Raw genomic sequence first — 21,790 nt, forward strand, 5'->3', positions numbered from 1 at the left:
GTGTGTCTTGTTCTTATTGATTTTTAAGGGCTCTTTATCCTTTGTTGTTATAAATGCTACAATTATCTTTTCTATGTTTGTGGCTTGTCTTACATTTTCTTTATCGTATCTTTTGATTGAGATAAATTCATTAATTATAGTCGAACTTATCAATCTTTTATATCCAACACTTTTGCTGCATCATCTATTCTGAGGTCATGAAATCTATATCTTTGAAAGTTTGAAAGTCTCACCTTTTACATTTAATTATTGAATCCATACACATTTTTGTGTATGGTTTCAGGAAGGGATCTAATTTTATTTTTCTCCTTTGGGGACAGTCAGTTGTTCTGGCACCATTTACTGAATTGGATATTCTTTCCTAGTAACCTGCAAATTCTCTTTGGCATTTATTAAATCTCCATCTATTTGAGAGTTTGTCTTGGGGCTATTTTGTTCCTAGTCTCTTTGTATATTTTTGATCCAACCATACACTGTTATAATTATTCTGGCTTTGTAATAAAATATTACTATAGTATTATATTATATTATTATATCAGAAATGTCATTCAGAATTGGGTTGGCTGTTCAGGATCTTTGGCCATTTCATGTAAGTTTTGTAATCAGTTTGTGAAGTTTCTTAGAAATAAAACAAAGGATGAACATTGTAGGACTGTACTTACGTGACATACCTAGAGTAGTCAAATTTGTAGAGATAGAAAGTAGACTATTGGTTCCCAGGGGCTAAGAAGAGGAGAGAATGGGTAGTTATTGTTTCATAGGTACAGAGTTTCAGTTTGGGAAGATGAAAACGTTGTGGAGCTGAATAGTGGTAATGGTTGTACAACAGTGTGAACGTACTTAATACCACTGAGCTGTACACTTACAAATAGTTAAAATGGGCTGGGCGCGGTGGCTCATGCATGTATCAGCACTTTGGGAGGCTGAGAGGGGTGGATCACCTGAGGTCAGGAGTTTGAGACCAGCCTGGGCAACATGGTGAAACCCCGTCTCTACTAAAAACCTAAAATTAGCCGGGCGTGGTGGTACATGCCTGTAATCCCAGCTACTTGGGAGGCTGAGGCAGGAGAATTGCTTGAACCCAGGAAGCGGAGGTTGCAGTGAGCCGAGATTGCGCCATTGCACTCCAGGCTGGGCAACAAGAGTGAAACTTCGTCTCAAAAAAATAAATAAATAAAGTTAAAATGGTAAATGTTTTGTTATTTGTATTTTACCACAGGCCTGCAAACCTGCTGAAAGTTTCTTTGAAAATATATTAAATCTAGAGATTTGCAGGAAATTGACATATTTATAAAGCAGGTCTTCCTCTCAAAGATTTTCATCTTCAAAGTGTCCTTCAGGGTTGTATAATTTTTTCCATACATAGTATATCCTTTCATAGATTTATTACTAGTTACTTTATAATTTTGTTGTTAAAAGAATATTTTTAAATTATGATTTTTATAGTTAATGATTTATTATACATGCACATGGCTTTTGTTTATAAATCTGACTGTAAAGAAATTTCTTTTAAATGTGTCTGTAGATTCTTTGGAGGTTTTTTCCATAGATACTAATTTGCAAATTATAAATTTTTATTTCTTCCTTTCCAACTGTTATTTATTTTATTCTTTTCATGTCTCACAGCAAGAGCTAGGACCACCAACACAGTTTGAATAGAAGCCATCTTACAAGGTGTTCTTTTGTCTTATTGCTGATTTTATTTATTATGTTAGAGACAGGATCTTATGCTGTCTTCCAGGCTGGAGTGCTGAAGTTTTTGATAGACACACTTTACTTCCTAAAGAAGCTTATACATTTTAAATGTATTTTTGTCATTACCAGATTAATTTTATCAAATGATATTTTTCTGCATCTGTTGAAATGATCATATATTTCTTCTTCATTTTGTTAGTTTGGTGAATAATTTTTGCAGATCATCTAATGTTAAACTACCTTTGCATGCTTAAGAAACACTCAATTTTGTTATGCTGTATTATCATATTTATATTTTCCTGGATTTGGCTTGTTGGTATTTTTTAGGGGGAGGAGATTGTGTATTTATAGTTTTCCATTCTTGTACATGCCTGATTTAGATTTATGTCAAAGTTTTATAGCTCTCATAGAGTTATTTTGGGGGGAGTGGTTTCTTATCTGTGAAAGAATTTGAATAATTCATCAAATTTGAAAATAATCTGGGCTTGGCGAGTAAACTAATTAGCTTAATTGTTTAAAGACTAGGCTTTTCATGTCAGTTTAAGTAAATTGCATTTTTCTAGGAATTCATTCTTTGATTTTGATTTTATTGGTGTAAGTTTTTATGTGTACTATTCTATCATTACCTTTTTAACTTCTGCTAGATCTGTAGTTGTGTCTCATTTGTTATTCTTAAAATGCCATCTTGTGCTTTCTCCTTTCTTTGTTGTTGTTGCACAGTCTCATCAGACGTTTGACTGGTTTATTGTTATTTTTCAAACAACTAATTTTTCCCTTTTATCCTTTCTGTCATACCTTTGTTTTCTATTTCATCGATTTATGCTCATGAATGTATTGTCTCCTATATTATACTTTTAGAGAGCTTATTATGCTTTTTTCTTTTGTGTATTTTTTAATTTTTTTTTTTTTGGAATGATATTATTGGTCCCTCAAACCAAAAGTATTGAACTAGTTTCTAAGGAAACTATTCATTAGAAAATAGAATCTCACCATCCTGATTAAACACATGGAAAACACAGTAAATGATGGCCTGGGATTCTTTATAGCCATTGGGATGACATGAAATTGAGAAATCTGTAATCTGTCTTTTTTTTTCTTTTTTTATTGCTGCTCAGGACCCTGTTTATTCAAACTGTGGTCCATCTTAAAGCTTGAAAACATGAGCTCCTACATGTTAGGACTGTTTCACTGGAGTCTCTCTTAGTTTTAATGTCTCCATTTGTCTTCATACTCTAGAGTTAGTGGGTCTTCCTAATATTTCTAGCTCTTGAGTAGGAAGTTTATAGTATGGATAGCTTTTTCCTCCAATGTATTAGTTTGAAAATTGTCCAACATATTAAGGAGTTGAAAGAATAGTACAACTCCCCACCAGAATCAGTTCCATCCTTGCAGGAAACTTGTTCCCCAACTGGCCGCAAATCATCTGCCCTTTCATTTCTTTTTCAGATAGCAGAGCAGGGCTTGTTTCCATCGTTTTGGAAGCATGACACGCTCTCACCCATATGCAAATCTATATCCCTAGCACATTTTCCAGCACAGAGTTGAGATGTGCCAAAGGCAATATTCCAAATGTAAATATTTCGAAAGTTCCAGTCCATTTATTTTTGTCTCAGTTATTAACCTCCAAAACAGTATACATCTCTCTCCCACACATCTAGGTTTTACTGATTCAGTCCCTGTGTTTATCTACTTAAATCCCGAAACTTTACTTACTCTGACTTTATATGAAGGAAAGCCTTTGTCATCAACGTGTTTTCAGCACTCACTGTGTACCGGGCACTTCTCTAAGCTTTGGTGATCAGCAATTACTGGGGCTCTGCCTTCATGGAGTCTGCACTCCGAGAGCAGTAGGATGGTAGGCATAGTGACAGCCCTGAGAAAAGTACTCTTGAGCAGGTGGGGACCTGAGGAAAGGTGGGCTGAGAACTTCCTGGTACCCTTAAATCCCTCCAGTGGGCACCCATTTGTCCGCACAGTAACTACCCCTCATTTCGGCCTGGGAGGAGTCAGTCATGGTACTGAAAAGCCTCCATGGGACCAGGTAAGGCAGATGGAGCATGGCAGGGAGAGGAGCCCTGGAAGGAAGTGGCTCTGAAAGGGGGTTGTACCTGGCTCTGCAGATAGCCCCATTCAGCTCTGGCTTGTCCCTGCAAGGGCTGTCTCTCTCCCTCCTGCATGGTAGCCTGCCACTGGGGGCCCTCCCACTTTCATCAGCCTGAGGACCTTTAGGAGGTGGTGGTAGATGTCCAGGAAAGTCAAGATTTTGCTTTGCACCCAACATGTTTTTCTACATTATGCTGTAAAATTTACAAATATTCAGCAAAGTTGAAATAATTTTACAGGAAGCATTTATGTACAAATTTATGTACAATAGGTTAATTCTATTAACCTATTACTGTACCTGCCATATCACTATCATATCTATGGATCTATGTATGGAACTCACCCATCCATTCACCTTCTCTTTTTGATCCATTTCAAAATAAACTGTAGACATCAGCACATTTCTAAATAATTTAGCATGAGCGTCATTAACTACAGTTACATATTTAGTTATAGTTCTTCTTATGTAGAATTTACATACAATAAAATTCACAAATCTTAAGTGTACATTCACTGAGTTTTGACAAATGCATAAATCTATGTAACCAAACTCATATTAAGATATAGATCATCACTCCAGAAAGTTCTTTCATGCCCCTTCTTGGTCAATCTCACTACCCAGATACAGCCACTCTTCTGATATTTTCCCACCACAGATTAGTTTTTCTGTACTAGAACTTCACATAAACAGAACCAGGCAGTATGTACTCTTTTGTAGCTGCCTCGTGAAATTGGCATAATACTTTTTGACATTCACCCATGTTGTTGTGTGTATTAGTTTGTTTCTTTTCATCAATGTAGTATTTTACTATATGGATATAGTAGAATCATTCTCTTATGGATGAATAGACACCTGGGATGTTTGCCGTTTTTCACTTCTGTGAGTAGAACTGCTATGAGCATTCTTATATAACCTATTTTGTGAACATATGTTTTTATTTCTCTTAGGCAATTAGGAGTGAAACTGCTAGATCATAGGGTATGTGTTCATTTAGTTTTATCAGAAACTGTGACAACATTTTGCAAAGAGATTTCACCATTTTACACTCCCATTAGCAAGCATGAGAGTTCTGGTTTCTCCAGATCCTCGGCAACACTTGATGTCAGTGCACTTAATTATAGTCATTCTGGTGGATGTATGATGCTACCTCACCGTGGTTTCCGTTTGCATTTCCCTGATGTCTAATGATACATATTTTAATTGAATTTAAACTTTATTTAAAAATAGAGTCATTTGGATCTTCTTGTAAAATACATAGTTACAAGGAGGTTGCCTTTAGCAATGTTTCTATTTTTAAAGGAAGTCTGCACACTCTATTGCACTGGGCAGGCTCCTAGACCTACATGACATGTGACTCACATGATTCAGCGAGTGGGTGAGATCCCCTTCCTGCAGCACATGCAGTTCACAATCTCAGGTGGACAAACATGTTCTACAGTCTGAATTCCAGGGAAGCTAATTTCCGATACCAGCCCCTGGAATGACTAAAACATACTTTTCAATAATATATGAAAGCTTTTTACATCTTTCATTAAATAGACTGAGGCAGAAACCCAAACTTCTTAAAGCCCAGATTCAGAATAAACATTGACATCTTTTAAATGTCCCGGTAATTGGCATGTAAATACTTTCCTCTTCCCTGTCTAAATGGAGGGTGACTATTAATTCAGCACTTGGCATCTCAAAAGCACTGCATCAATTGCTTCTTAACGTTTCTCTCGTGCCTTCTGATTAAGCAAGAACAGCCACTTGGGTTTTTTATTTTTAGTTAATATGAATTTAAGTTATTTGAGTCTTATGATAACTTACTTCCTCAGGAAGTGGGGAAAGGGGAGCGCAAGAGGTGGCTGTGCTATGGGAAATCCTAAGTGTGAATTAACCCTTCCCCTGTTTGTCTAGGTTATCTAAAGGTTCATGGTGGGGCCATAAAATTGGCATGAAATACAGAATTTCATGATGAAAAGCTCACGAGCTTTTAATTGTGAACTTGGTTGTTTTGAGTCTGTGCTTACATCTCTTAACTCCTCTGTGCCTCAGTTTCCTCATTTGCCAAATGGGAAAGATGGGAATTGCTGCCTGCTGAAGAAAGCCACCATCTCTGTAGCACACCCTCCCCTGTGCTTGCGCACAGCCCTCCTACTTCCCTCTGGGGTGCCTCTTGCTTTAAATGCTGATGTTCCCCAACAAAACCTGAGCTTGACTGAGTTCTGCCTGTGTGACCTTGAGCAAGTTACCAAATCTTGCTGAGCCTCAGTTTCCTGAACTCTACATTGGATCATTATAGTATTCTAGAATTATCGAGAAAATTGAGTAATTCACAGCAGATAATGAGCACAATTCCTGATATATAATGTATTTAATAAGTATTATTCATTGATAAATATTTTGTAACAGATATATTTGATTATTAATATCCAATTATAATAATTATAATAAATGCCCAGCAGTGGTTATTATTATAAACTCACTTGATAGAGCTGTGTAGTGGTTGAGTTATTATTATAAACTCACTTGACAGAATTGTTTAATGGGGGCCAGGCACAGTGGCTCATGCCTGTAATCCCGGCACTTTGGGAGGCTGAGGTGGGCAGATCACGTGAGGTCAGCAGTTCAAGACCAGCCTGGCCAATATGGTGAAACCCTGTCTCTACTAAAAATACAAAAATTAGCCAGGCACAGTGGCACATGCCTGTAATCCCCGCTACTCAGGAAGCTGAGGCATGATAATCACTTGAACCCAGGTGGTGGAGGTTGCAGTGAGCCGAGATCTTGCCACTGCACTCCAGCCTGGGAAACAGAGTGAGACTCTGTCTCAAAAAAAAAAAAAAAAAAAAAAAAAGAATTATATAATGGTTGATTATACTTGACAGAAATTATATTGCTATTAACTAAGAAAGACTGTAAAATATTGAACACTACTGATAATACCATAGTAAGTGGAAAAATTAGGAAACCAAATCATCTCTATACCACAAGGACAACCACCTAGAATAAACTAGAGCTAAGATTACTGAAAAGAATTATGAATACAGTCAATGAGAGATGGGATAGGGAGATTATGTCTATTGACACCATTTTTCTTTAGAAAAAAATATTTTTAAAAAACAAACCCACTCTATTTCTTTCAAATGAAATTCTTGGTGAGGCCAAAATAATAATGATGGTCACTGTGATTTTCTTTCAGTTTCCTGGCATTTAACATGGACACAGTCGATGATCTCGCCTTTCTGTTCAAAGCAGTGAAATTTCATGAAAGGGTTCTTCAGCAGGGTTTGGTGGCCAGAATTTATTATAAGGTAAAGATACACTGTGTTATATTTTTCCTTTTGACATGTGTTTAAGGGATATCTTTGCTGGTGAACTATCTGTAGATAGTAGAGGATGAGTCAGCTTAATGACAAGCTCCTGGAAGCGGCTAGAGTTCTTACAGGCCATTTTGCCTGACACCGTTGCTTGCTCTAGAGGCCAGGCTGCTTCTGTTTAACCCGCTTTATGTCATCTTGTAGAATTCCACCTGCAGGCATTATGTGGCTGCCATGGGAGTTGATAAGTGGTGTAATTTTCAGCCCTTATCAAAGTTGAAAAATCATTGTTTTATGTGTGTAAAGAGTACATTGTTCTCTAAGACAGGGAGGGGAACTGCCTCAGGCATATGTAAAAATTAACATTGGGTTAGTCTAAGATGCATTCTATCTCCTATTAAAATACCTATGAAGCTCTGCAGAAGCATAAAACCTTGTGTCAGCATTGATAGAAATCTAGAGAAAATTTCCACCAAGTACAGTGCCAGTGGGGTTAGTTTGAGGGATCACTGTCCACCCTAGCAATATCTGTTTCATCTTCTGATCCAGCACAGAATAGCCAATGGAACCCCAGGAGAAGGCTTCACTGTTCCTACTCTATGTCCAGGCCAGGGGCTCAGGGCTGCCATAACCAGAGTCCAGGTTGCTTCTCTCCTTCTGCATGGGAATTAGGTTCCAAGCCAGCCAGAATTGGATTCCTGCAATTTCCCCCCTCCAGTTCACCCCTTTTTATATGAATTTCAAGGTCATGTCTCCTAGTACAACACAGCAGGGGTAGAAGGGAAGAGGATGGATGGTATATGGAAATGGGTGTTCTCTTAGGAAATGCTTTGGAAACAGAAGTGCCCGGAAGCAGAAAGCAGCCAAGATCCACCCTTGTGGAACAAAGCCACACTGGATGAGAACCTGCAGGAAGCCAGGCTAGGAATTGTGTGAATCAATTTCTCCCCCAGTCATAGATCTGAGGTGAGGCTCTGCCAGACCCCACGAACGCATTCAGGTGGGTTTAAATCACTCCACATATCCTCCACATATCAAACATGGAGCCAGCCAAAATAAGAGATGGATATATCCAAAAGGAAAAATGCTACAGTTGTGGTGAAGAGCAGAATTAACAAGGGAGAAAATGCAATCTGTAAACTGTTTTCGAAGACTGTAGAAGAAAAGGCTAAAGACAAAACGGTAAGAGAAGAAAACAGAAGCGGAGTGAAATGATAGAAATCTAACCTATGGATAACAAATATTCCTGGAAGTGCTGGGACAAAAGGAGCAGAAATAATAATCACAAACATAGTAGAAAAAGAATTTCCTTCGTTTCCATTATGCTAATGGAAAAAAAGACTTATACTTGGACATAGATGAAAGATCTAGAATAAAGAGAACAGAATGTGAGCAACAAGACAGAAAATAATAGTTTACTCAAAAACAGAAAAAATTAGGCTAGCTGCTATCATTCACTAGCTCCAAATGGAGTAATAAGTACCCCTCTAAAGAGGAAACTTCATGATCTAAGCATAATATTCCAAGCCAAATTTAATCCCTGAGTATAGGCAATGGAAAGATATTTTTAGATATCTAAGAATCAGAAGCAATTTCACTAATATAGCCTTCCTTAAAAAGTTATCTTAAAATTTACTCCATAGGACACAAAAAAGAATCAAAATGAATAACTTTAAAATAAGGAAGTCAAGATATAAAAGGATTGGTGGTCCCTGTGAAGCCAATACTATATGTTTTTAAAAAATAATCACAAAATTGGCTGGGCGTGGTGGCTCATGCCTGCAATTCTAGCACTTCGGGAGGCCGGGGCAGGCAGATTGCTTGAGCTCAGGAGACCAGCCTGGGCAACATGGCAAAAACCCATCTCTACAAAAAATACAAAGAAATTAGCCAGGTGTGGCAGCAGATTCCTGTAGTACCAGCTACTGAGGAGGCTGAGGCAGGACAATCTCTTGAGCCTGGGAGGCAGTGGTTGCAGTGAGCCAAGATCACACCACTGCACTCCAGCCTGGGCAACAGAGAGAGACCCTGTCTCAAAAAATAATACGGAAGTTAAAAATATTTTTTTTTTTTTGGAAAAAAACATGATTTTTAAAAAAACTTGATAAACTGGTTCTGTAATAGTCTATACTATTTTTTAAGATAAGATGAAAGACAAAGTAAAACCATACTGAATTTCTTACATTAATTACAGGGTAAACAAAAGACCTTGTTTTGTTCTGACTTTAGTAATTAGAGAAACATAGGTTAAAATATATGTTTTATTAAATTGAAAGCTAACATAACTACTGAACACAGAATGCTTGTTTTCCAAATCACTGCAGCAGACAAAGCAGTGAAGATAAACAAGTGGTCAGAAGTTTGTGTAATCAGAGCAAAGCAAAGAACAAATCAGAAAGCATGTTCTTAGGAGACTCAAAGACACTCCAGTGCGGCTCCTTTAAGTGAACCCACCCCAAGGCCGGGAGAGCTGTTTAAAAAGTTCCCACTGCGAATTGCTCCTTGGTTTGAGAATTTCTCCAGGATTGCTTCCCTAAATCTGTTTCCCATTAATTGTGATATCCCCTTTGTCTCTTCTAATTTGGCTCAATTCAAGACCCCTCTCTCTGGCCCCAGAAGATTAATGCTTTGATCTTGAACTGAGTTGATCTGGTAATTCCTTGAAAACAACATTTCCATTACAATATGATCCCTTAAGCAGTGGAGAGGCAGCTTTTGATACATTTTCATCCTAGAGAGCCTTAAATCCCTCCAGCTCCCACCTCTGGAAAGTGGGGGATTAGATTTAAAATGGGCTATAATATGAAATGAAAGAGGTTTCAATCCTCCTAGTAAAAGCACAGACTCTCAGATTAGATTAGATTACACATTGTGTATAGAAACAAATCTAATTATATGCATTGATGTATAACTATACATATCAAAACAAAAAATGATATTTTAAAAGATTTTCAGAAGTAAACAATGAGTAAATGTGTGTTGGGAAACAGCAAGATATTTTCAGATATCTCTCAAAAGGTTGTTATATTAGTTAGCTGGGGCTGCCATGACAAAGTACCACAGACTGAGTGCCTTAAACAACAGAAATTTATTTTCTCACAGTTCTGGGGGCTGAAAGTTCAAGATCAAGGTTCCTGAAGGGTTGGTTTTCTTTGAGCCTCTCTCCTTGGCTTGTAATGGCTGCCCCCCTTGCTACCTCTCATGGCCATCCATCCATGCACCCACACCCCTGATGTCCTTCTTCTTATAAGAATACTGTCATATTGCATTAGGGCCCCACTCTACAGCTTCATTTTAACTGAATCACCTCTTTCAAGACTCCCATCTCTAAATATGGTCACATCCTGAGGTACTAGGAGTTGGGACATCAATGTTTGAATTTAGAGAGACACAATCCAGCCACTTCCAGTTGGCAATATTAATCTTATCCAAAGCATTAACCAGAAAGGCAAAATGATGACCTCATAACCATGAGCCTGTATGTGCCAAATACATTTTGTCCTCCAAGATGGACCCCCAAGAATCCCACCTCCTGATGGTCACAGCCTTGAGTGTCTTCTCCCATGCTGTACCAGAGTTGGTCTGTGTGACATACAGCAGATATAATGGCATGTTGATTCCAGATAAAATACATTATGACTTCCATCTTGGTCACTCTGTTGCACTCTCTCTCTCTATCTGTAATCACTCTGGGCAAAACTATGTCATAAGAATGCCCTATGGGGAGGCCCAGGTGGCAAGGAACTGAAGCTTCCTGCCCACAACCACATGAGTAACCTTGGAAGTGTACCCTGCAGCTCCAGTCACAGTTTCAGAGACTGCAAACATGGGACAGTCAACACTCACTGCAACCTCATGAGAGTCTCTGAGCCGGAACCACACCGTCAAGCGGCTTCTGGATTCCCAGGCTTCAGAAACGGTGTGCATAATGAACACTTGGTGTTGTAATCCACTAGGTTTGGGGCAGGTTGTTGCACAGCAGCAGATACCTAATCCAGATTTGGGCACCCAAAAGTTGGGTGCTGACATAACAAAAGCCTCAGTGGGAGTGTGGCTTTGCACCTGTGCAGTGAGCTTTGAGAAGAATCCTAGCAGAAGCCTAAAATACCTTGATGAAATTATTACCAGAAGCCTTTATGGTCTTAACCTGTGTGTGAGGACTTGTAGGAAAATGAGGTAAAAATTATTGGAAACTGGAGGAGGGGGATCCTTGTTACATAGTAGCATAGCTGTAGCAACACTGTTGCCTGAAGTTATGTGGAAAGTAGAAAATGTACCCAATCAACGAAGTGATCTAGCAAAGGAGATGTCCATCCTGCAAGTTGAAGGTGCTGCCTGCCTTTTTATTGCGGCTTTTAGTGATGTGCAAGAAGAGAAAGAGAATCTCAAGGAAAGAGCTTTTAATATGCGAGACCTGGCAGTTAATATGGTTTTGAAGATCCCTGAGCTCTTCATGTGGTCAATGTGTTCATTTCTTAGGGCTTCTGTGACAAACCACCACAGACTAGGTGGCTTAAAACAACAGAGATTTATTTTCTCACAACTTTGGAGGCCAGAAATCTGAAATCATGGTGGCAGCAGGGCCCTGCCCCCTCTGAGACCCTGGGTAGAATCCTTCCTTGCCATTTCTGGCTTCTGGTTGCTACTGGCAATCCTTGATAGTCCTTCGCTTGCAGCCGCATCTCTCCAGGCTCCCCGTCTGTCATCACATGACATACCCATGATATCTCCCCATAAGTTTCTTCTGCTTATCAGGGCACTAGTCATATTGGATCAGGACCCACCCTAATTACCTCATTTTAACTTGATTACCTCTGCAAAGACCCTATTTCCAAATAAGGTCACATTCACAGGTACCAGGGGTTAGTACTTCAACATGTCCTTTTGGAAGACACAGTTTAACCATAGCAGCAGACAGTGCTAAAATTAAAAAATTAAAATGGCTTCAGAGCAAAAGTATAATCCCGGACCCTCCCAGAAATGCATAATCTAAGGATGAAGCCCAGGACATGTCTGTAAAATTCTTTAAGAACTGAGAAAGATTAAAGGTAAGTCTTGAGTCATGCAAAAGACCTTCTGAGTTTGCAAGTATGTCTTTCAGACTCTCTCAATTACACAATAAAGCTTCTAGGAAGCTTGAGGGCATCCTCTGTCAGCCTTCTCAACACCCCCAGGGGCCTATGTCAAAGAGATTTGTGGGTGTGGCTTTTGTCTAATGGAATAAACCTCTCCAGAGATTCACAGGAAATGCACAAAGTTTCTAAGAGAATTATGTCAGCCAAAGATCTTTCAGCTTGTGCTGAAAGGTACAGAGACAATACAAAATGAATAGAGCCACTAAGCTTCTACAATCAGGGAACAAGTGGAGAAAAACAAAACAAAACAAAACAAAAAACAAAAAAAATACCTAGCTACAAACAAGTGCTCCTTTCATTAAAAAGTCAGGATGCCTCAGAGGGAAGAAGCAAGAACCCAGAGGGTGGAGCCAAGGGTCACAGAGAATCAAACCACCTGCGTGTGCGTAGGACTGTGCCCTTATTAAGGAACTTCCAACATTTGCTCAGCTGGATGTCAGAATTTATATGGACCACTGATTCCTACATTATTCCCATTTTCCTCCTTTTGGAGTAAGAGTATATATAACAGTTATCCTGTCCCGTCCCACCATTATATATTAGAGGACAGATAACTTGTTTGCTTAGTTAACAGCCTTCAAATGGAGAGGATCTATACTTAAGGAATAACACCTGAGGAGCCTTATTTGCACCTAGACTGAATTTAGATGAGGGGATTCTGGACTGTGAGCTGATGCCGTAATGAGGTGAAACTTCTGTGGGCCTTGGAAGCTGTATGTTTTTAGAGGAATGTGAATCGTGAAGGATGATTACGATGGGCTATGATAGCCAAGCTCCAAGACAGTCTTCAATGATCCCTGCCTCCTGTAGTCACACCCTCGTAGAGTGCCCACATTATATCGTTGAAATTGTCTTAGTCTCTATCTCTCTCTCTGTCTTTCTCTCTCTCTCTCTGGAAGCCATGTCATGAGCAGCCCATGTTGCAAATAACTGAAACTTATGAATGCATTTGGAAGCGTTTCCTGTAGCCCTAACCAAAGCTTCAGAGACTGCAAGCCTGGGACAGACAGCCAACAACTTGGCTGTCATCTAATGAGAGAATCTGAGCCAACCATGCAACCGAGATATGCCCAGGTTCCTAACCCTCATAGACTGTGTGACATGATAATATTTTTTTTGTTTTAAGATGCTAAATTTGGGGATAATTTGTTACATAGCAATAGATAATGAATGTAGCATCCAAAAACAACAACAAAAAAACTGTTCAAAGGTTTTGGCATTGATATACACATTTTTGAAGCAAAATATAAAGAGGAATTACAATATTTTTCAACTAATATTTCCATTGAATAATATAATGTAGCTATCTTTCTATGTCAATAAAAACCTGATTGCATGAGGTTCTGATGCTTCTGTGTTTTTAGTTATATGGACAATGTCGTAATGAATATTCTTAACAGTATGGCTTTCAGACTTTACATACTACAAAATTGTTCTTTATAAATATTGAACTCAATTGTACTTTTCCAGCATGGCGTTAGGGTCCACATTTCTCCACTAACATTTTATTTCTCCAACTTTCTAAGTTTTTACTGTTAGGGTTTAGGAGTCTATCATCTTCTTTTCATATTTTCGTTTTATTTTTTTCCCATTCCCCCTACCCTCCATATTTTTTATTTTATTAATACAGGTTAAATGCTTGGGACAAGAAGTGTTTCCAATTGCAGATTTTTTCTGACTTTGGAATATTTGCATTATACTTGTGAGCATCTCAAATCTGAAAATCTGAAATCCAAAATGCTCTAATGAACATTTTCTTTGAGCATCATGTCAGTGCTCAAAAACTTTTGGATTTTGAAGCATTTTGGATTTCATATTTTTGGATTTAGGATGTTCAATCCGTATTACAAAAATAGGTCCATTGTAAAATATCTATCTTTAATTTTATTTTCAGCATAATATTAGAAGCTCTCTGGTACTTCTTAAATATTCAGAAGTATTTTCTGCTTATAGTTGTTCTCTGTCAGAGACCAAATCATTCATTTTTTCCTGTGTGTATTTTCTGTTTTCAAGAGAAGAAAACATGTACACACACATGAGTATGTCTCCCAAACATAAAATAAACGTTAGGCATGTGGGGTGGTGAACAAAATACAAGGGTTTTAGAATCACAGGACTAGGCCAGGCGCAGTGGCTCACACCTGTAATCCCAGCACTTTAGGAGGCCGAGGCGGGTGGATCACGAGGTCAGGAGTTCGAAGCAGCCTGGCCAACATGGTGAAACCCCATGTCTACTAAAGATTAAAAAAAAAAATTAGCCAGGCATGGTGGTGTGCACCTGTAATCCCAGCTACTTGGGAGGCTGAGGCAAGAGAATTGCTTGAACCCAGGAGGCGGAAGTTGCAGTGAGCCGAGATCGCACCATTGCACTCCAGCCTGGGCGACAGGGCGAGACTCTGTCTCAAAAAAAAAAAAAAAAAAAAAAAAAGAATCACAGAACTAGCTTTTACCACTTCCGAGCTTTAGTTCTCACATCTATAATTTGGGAAAACAAGAGTAGGTTATGATACAAATTTGTTACAAGGATGTATTAAGATAAAGTGTATTTTAAAAATCACTAAAAATTATAAACCTTGCACTCGTGTTAAATATCTTGGTTACCACCATTAATGTAACCATTTTTATGGTCGATTCAAATAAATATTCATTAAGCACAGATAGTTTTCTAGGGCCTAGCAGGGGAAGACCACAAAGATTTTGAAAATATGCTCTTGTCTTAAGATAAGTCCACCTGTGGTTTTAGCCCAAGGCAAAATAAAAGATATGCTAAATTAAGGCAAAACCTACAAACTTAGAGGAAAGAATACGGACCTCTGCATTTTAGTTTGTATTTTTGGCCCAGCTTTTTGCTCAGCTAGCTGTATATTGGCTCATGTCTACCTGCATTAGTTTGGTGTATCTTGACATAAAATGATTCTGTTTAGCAATCTGAACATCTGACCCAAACAGAATCTGGGCAATAGTCTTTGGACAGTGTCCAAGAGAGGGTGATTTCATCTAGAATTCTGAGATCTTCCAAAAATAACCCTGTGATTTAGTTCAGAATCTTTAAATTAAAAAGGCAAAACCACAAGTGGGTTTTTTCAGAACCCTGCTTTTCTTCTCAGCTTTTTAGTAATGGTCTTTAATTTTCTTCAAAAGCACATTTTTACTTTAGAGATGCTTGGCCAACGCTTCTAAGCACATGGGAAGCCCATCTGCCCCTCACCCCGGAGCAAGTGAGAAGGGCTATAGCAATTCACAGTCAGAGTAGGAGAGTCGAGAAGGCCACTGAGTTCTCATGAAAGAATAAGCCTTTGCAATCATTTGATAATGCATTCCCCTGCTTGGTGCAGCCAGAATTTCACTTAAAATGGAGCCAGGAAATGCCCTTCCTTCAATGTGTCGGTGGCCATGGAAGGAGTCCAGCCCCCTAGCTTCCCTTGCTTGCCCCACTCTCCAGTTTTCCAAAATCCTGTTGCAAACAACTCGTCATCACAGTTGCTGCATGATTTCGACATCAGTGGGAAGAAAAAATAAACCAATAAACAATGGCTTGTCATCCAGGAACCAATAGGAAAGGGACCAATAGGATGTCCACCAATCAGGGGTCTTGATCCAATAGCTTTGGTCAGGTGGTAGCTGCTAGATCTAGAGGAACTTGGAAATGCCATTGATAATGAAACCAGACAGAGAAAATCCATTGCTGGTCGGCTTATAATGCTTGGAGACTTTGAGGGTCAGGACAGAGAACGGACAGTGATAGCAGCCACTCTGTGTTTGTTAGGTTTTTAGAAACCAATACAGTGGCCTGAATGGCAGATGTTTTACAACAATCTCCTGGCATGGAAATACCAATTCTGGTAGGGTCTTTTGTAGTTCTATGATGTAAGTATATGGAGAAAAAGATAGATTCTCAGTAATCAATCTGTTTAGCAGATTCCTGTTTATTTTCGAATGTACCTAACAGAAATTGGGCAAATGGAAGGATGAGAATACAGATGGACTTAAAATAGTTCTAATTCTCCGAGGGCTGATTCCTGTTTTATCTCTCATCACATGTGGCATTCTCCCACCACACTAGTGGTGCCCCGCACTTCAGGGTGTATAAGACTCACCTGGGAAAGACTAACTTTCAAAATCTGATACAGGTTACCCTCCATCACACTGCCAGGCTGAGTCCCAAGCAAAAGGCAAGTCTTTTGCAAATGAACATTATTAATGATCCTCAAAATCGAGGGGCAGTAAATTCTTTGGAAACAACTGCTCTAAGTTATTTTTCCTTATTCAGATTTAGAGGTTTGGATGGAGAACTGGTGGAGGCTGGAAATAAGATTATTAGAAACATAACTTTCTAGAGCTTCCTGTATAGAAAAATGACTGCCGCCCACAGTTTTTATTGTTGTGGTCAGTGTGCAACCTGACTACTCTTGTGTGTGTTTGACTTTAAACCTCTTAACTTAGATATTTAAAACATAATAAACCACAGTACTTTTGTAAAGCCTGTCTTTCTAACAGATGCCACCTATTCTGTTATAGTTTTAGACCGACAGTATCTTTGCTCAGGTCACCTGCTTGGGGTTTGGAGTCTCACCTTAGTTCTCTTCTGTGGAAAATGCAAGCTGTCTGTGTTGGTGATTGGTGGCACACACATATCAAGTGCCTTGGAAAATCACCAGTAGGATGTCCACCAATCAGGGATCTTGATCCAATAGCTTTGGTCAGGTGGTAGCTCATAGATCTGGAGGAACTCGGAAATGCCATTGATGATGGACCCAAACAGAGAAAATCCAGTGCTGGTCGGTTTGTACTGCTCCGAGACATTGAGGGTAGGGACAGGGAACGGAGAGTGATAGCAGCCACTCTGTGTTACGTTTTTAAAAACCAATACAGCGGTCTGAATGACAGATGTTTTACAGCAATCTCATGGCACAGAAATATCAAGAGCTTTATTCCAGAGACACATCATCAAAGACAGGAAATAAAATTAGTAACCAGATTTTCTGAGCTCACAGTTTGCATTGAGCTTGATGCATCTTCTTACTCCTGTGGTTGAGTTGAGTTAGGAAGATGACCTGATGGAGGGGCTCTTTTTGTATCTTCAGAGCGTCAATGGCTGCCTGTGCAAAGGTCACCTCGTGTATAAGTGAGGCTCCATCTTTGCTCACTGGGGCTTGAAAGTCCTGTGCAGGGGAAACATATTCCCATTACTCAGTGAGAGATCAGGCTTAAAACACTGAAACTCCAGAGATAGGGAAAGGACAATATCGTAGGAAGCTATGCGTGGTGGTTCAGGAAGGGATAGCTGGTGGTCTAGGGAGACCTAGGAGTGTATAAGCAGGAGCATCTAAGGCCAATTGTAGCCACCTCCCAGAAGTACAGTGTTCCCAAGCCTTAGCTTGGCACTTCCCTCTTTGTTGTGGCTGGTTGTAGGAATGTTCTTGTCTCGTTTTGTGTTGTTTCCCTCTTTCTTTCTTTATTTTTTTTCTTTTTTGAGATGAAGTCTCACTCTGTCACCCAGGCTGGAGTGCAGTGGCGTGATCATGGCTCACTGCAACCTCCACCTCCTAGGTACAAGCTATTCTCTTGCCTCAGCTTCTCAAGTAGCTAGGATTACAGGCGTGCGCCACCGTGCCTGGCTAATTTTTGTATCTTTAGTAGAGATGGGATTTTGCCATGTTGATCAGGCTGGTCTCAAACTCCTGACCTCAAGTGATCTGCCGTCCTCAGCCTCCCAAAGTGCTGGGATTACAGGTATGAGCCACTGCACCCGGCTGTCTTTCTTTTCTACTGCCTAACAACCCAGACACCAGTTAATACTAGGAATTGCATTTTCTCTTTTTCCTTCACTTCTTTCTCCATCTTTTTTCTTATAGAGAGCATCCTTAAATTCTCTTCCTAGGGAATCCTGTTGTGGAAGAGAATGGAAAGGAAAGAAGGAAGGGGAAGCAAAGATAAGGAAAAGGAAGAAGAAGTTACACTCCTGATAATTACGTGGAAAGTACAGCCACTCCTATGGGAGTATGAGAGCTGGAAGAGACCCTGGGAGTCACATAGTGCAACCCACTCATTTACAGATAGGCAACCTAGGATCAAGAAAGCTAATGGTTTCTTCAAGGCAATACAGTCACCAAGGGCAAAGATGGGACTGATACTTCAATATGCAGATACCCTATTTTTCCTCAAACTTTTACCTATTATTTTTAGTATCCATCAGTGGATCTTTTTGGAAACAATTAATACTGTGGTGTTTGCCTAGTGGGGATTTTCTGTTTTCCTCATTCTTACCACTTTATTAATGGGAAGCAAGAGTTGTCTCTTCTCCTCTAGTTATTTATTTATTCAATTAATTATGATTTATATCAGCATGCAGTCACAGATATTTATTTTATGCTTTGGGTTACAATCCAATATTATGATTTATTTATTTTCTTGCTCAAATTGTTCCAAGCGTTAACACTGAGAGCTCCTTCAGGTTGCCCCCTATGTCCTTTTGAAGTGCCTCTATCCTTTTTTGCGTACTTCCTTACTTTATTTCTCATCTTGTAGTTTCCCTGCCAGCCCTGTAGTCAATCATTTTTCCAAAGAGAGCTGGTTCTTTTTCCTAGGGAATGGTATTTAAAAACCAACATCTGGTCTCTGGGTGTACTCATTGCTACTGAGTTGTTGCTGCTTCTAGGCCTACCCAAAGCTATGAAGTAAACTCACGTATATTAACTCATGCATTTGCACACAGATCTGTATGCATGTATATTAGAAATCATGAGTTTATACTGATAACTCTGATTCCAATTCAAACAACAGGGCTTTTTTCTAGCCTGCCCTCTTTCCTATTTCAAATGTTCTTCTATGAGAAAGTGGAAACCTGGCTTTCATTGTCTACTAAATGTTTACTTATTTGCTCACTCCCTGTGTACACACCAAGTAGTTTCAGAATTGCTAACTCGCTGGTGAGAGACACATTTACTAACTGGAATACAGTGTTTTTCTTTGTGAATTTAACCTTACAGTATCTAGTCAAAACAGTATTTCCAGAGTTTCTTTAATTAGCCTTTTTTTTCCCCGTCCTTTTGGTGTGGTTTTATTACTTATAACAAGTTAGGTTCATTTGTAACTACTTGCTTTTACTTTGGGTTTTCTCTATATCCTGGCTGCTTTTAGTTAATCATTTTTTTGGCTAAGTGAAATATTACTAAGTTTCTAACATTCAATGCTATACACAAAAGTGTACTCAGAGAGCTACCACTCTTTCCTCATTCCAACTACTCCCTTTCCATCACTTCCCTTTTTTCCTACATATCTCACGTAGGTGGCAAGATATCTTTAGTCTCTGGCTTATCCTTCCTGTATTTCTTTCACACATAGAGATCTACCTCATTCATTTTTTACAGCCACAGAATAATCTATGTTATGGATATACTGTAGCTTACTCCACCCTTCTCTTGTATATTTAATCCTTCCTCCCAACCTTTGGTCATTACAAACAATGTTACAGTGAATAACCTTATTATATAAATTTTAGTGTTGTTTGAATTGTATCTTCAGGGTAGGTTTCTAGAAATGTAGTTGTTAGGCTCAAAGGTAAGTGCGTTTGTAGTTTTATTAAGTATTGCCAAATTCTCCTCCAGAGGATTTGTACAGTTCTCATTCCACTGAGTGAAGTCTGTTTCCTCAAAGTCTCATAAATAGAATGTGTTCTCATACTTTTCAATTTTTGCCAGTTTGATAGGTGATCAATGGTGACTTCATGTAGCTCTAATTATGAGTGCTTTTGAGCAGTTTTTCATCTGTATAAGGGTCATTTTAATATGTTTTCAATGTATTGTCTGCTTATATTGTTTTCCCATTTTTCCATAGGGTTTTGGTATTTGGTCCATCAATTTTGAAGAGTACTTTCTACATTAAGAATTGTAGCCTTTTGTCATATTGCAAAAATTTTCTCCCAGTTTGTCACTTGTCTTTTGACTTTGTTCATGTTTGCCGTGCAAACTTTTTAAAATTTTTTTATATAGTCAAATGCAGTAATCTATTTTTTTATTGCATCTGGACTTTAACTCATAGTTAGAAAAAGCCTTTCCCTTCACTTAGGTTAAAGATAAACTCATTTCATGAAAGCCTCAATACTGTTTTATGGAGTCAGAAAATGGAGTTTGAGGCTAGGCATGGTGGCTCACATCTGTAATCCCAGTACTTTGGGAGGCCGAGGTAGGCAGATCACTTGAGGTCAAGAGTTCGAGACCAGCCTGGCCAACATGGTGAAACCCCATCTCTACTAAAAATACAAAAATTAGCCTGGCTTGGTGGTATGTGCCTGTAATCCCAGCTACTCAGGAGGCTGAGGCAGGAGAATTGCATGAACCTGGGAGGTGGAGGTTGCAGTGAGCCAAGATCACGCCACTGCACTCCACCCTGGGTGACAGAGCAAGACTCTGTCTTAAAAAAAAAAAAAAAAAAAAAAAGAAAATGGAGCTTGAGACTGCCAAGATTAGTGAAAAAAAGGAGGACCATCCCAAAAAGAAAGAAGCCACAGAGAGGGAAGCTTCAAACTAAATGTATGAATACCACTCAAATCCATGACTGATCCTTGGAATATCCATGAGTGGATAAGATGCCAAAGAGCTCAAGGGGTTTTTAAGTTGGAAGCTTTAAAGAGCTGAACAGAGAACTCAACTGTTGCCCACCACACAGGTGTCAGAATTTTTAGTCTGAATCCTGCCAAGTTAGAGGGATGTGGTAAACTCATGCCTTAGGAGTAAAAGTATGTCTCAGGAAAAGGGATTGCCTAAGGACTGAAGCTACAACCAAAAGAGGCTAAAGGCAAGCCAAAATATATTCTTCCTGACAAAGCATAAAATCAAGGCTCTATAAATTCAAGTTTATCTGCTAGTGTTTTAACTGCATGCTAGAATAAGACTCAATACCATTTAGAGGAAGTCAACAGGATTTAGCATCAGTATCATTATAGTGTCCAGTAGATAATTAAATATTATCAGGCATGGGAAGAAATAGGAACACATGATCCATAGTCAAGAGAAAAATCATCAAGAGAAGAAGACCCCAAAATTCCCAGATATTGAAATTAGCAGACAAGGGCTTTTAAAAAATATGAATTTATTAAAGAGTAGGTGGAGCATATGAATAAAAGGGATGAAGAAAGAGGAAATTTCAGGAGATTGTTGAACGATATGAAAAAGGAAACCAAATGGAAATTCTAGAACTGAAAAATACAATAGTATTAATAAAAAAATAAATGGATGGTATTAACAACACACTGGGAAAACAGAGAAAAGTGTCAGTGAAGCTGACTAATAGAAATCATTTGAACTAAAAGACATAAAGAAAAATATTGATAAAATAATCAGAGCCCTTATGACCTGTGAGGTAGTAACACACACTCTAACATATATGTAATTGGAGTCCAAGAAGGAGATGAGAGAGAGAATAGCATAGAAAAGGGATTAGCCAAATATTTTTTAAATTTCTATCAATAATGACAGCACATAAATTCAAGATTCTAGCAGGAGAGGATGAAAAACAAATATAAAAATAAGAGCACATCATAGTATAATTGCTGA

The 21,790-nt window shown here is 38.8% G+C and overlaps 1 protein-coding gene across 1 annotated transcript in view; it reads left to right on the forward strand.

The window, feature by feature from the left end:
* The window catches only part of ACOXL (acyl-CoA oxidase like), a 362,868-nt gene that overhangs the window by 229,221 nt on the left and 111,857 nt on the right, over positions 1 to 21,790 (forward strand). The window contains exon 13 of the mRNA XM_030827970.1: positions 6,984 to 7,095. Coding sequence (XP_030683830.1) covers positions 6,984 to 7,095 — 112 coding nt within the window. The remainder of the gene's footprint in view (positions 1 to 6,983; positions 7,096 to 21,790) is intronic.

This window comes from Nomascus leucogenys, chromosome 14 (assembly GCF_006542625.1).
Source record: "Nomascus leucogenys isolate Asia chromosome 14, Asia_NLE_v1, whole genome shotgun sequence".
Classification (NCBI taxonomy): domain Eukaryota; kingdom Metazoa; phylum Chordata; class Mammalia; order Primates; family Hylobatidae; genus Nomascus; species Nomascus leucogenys.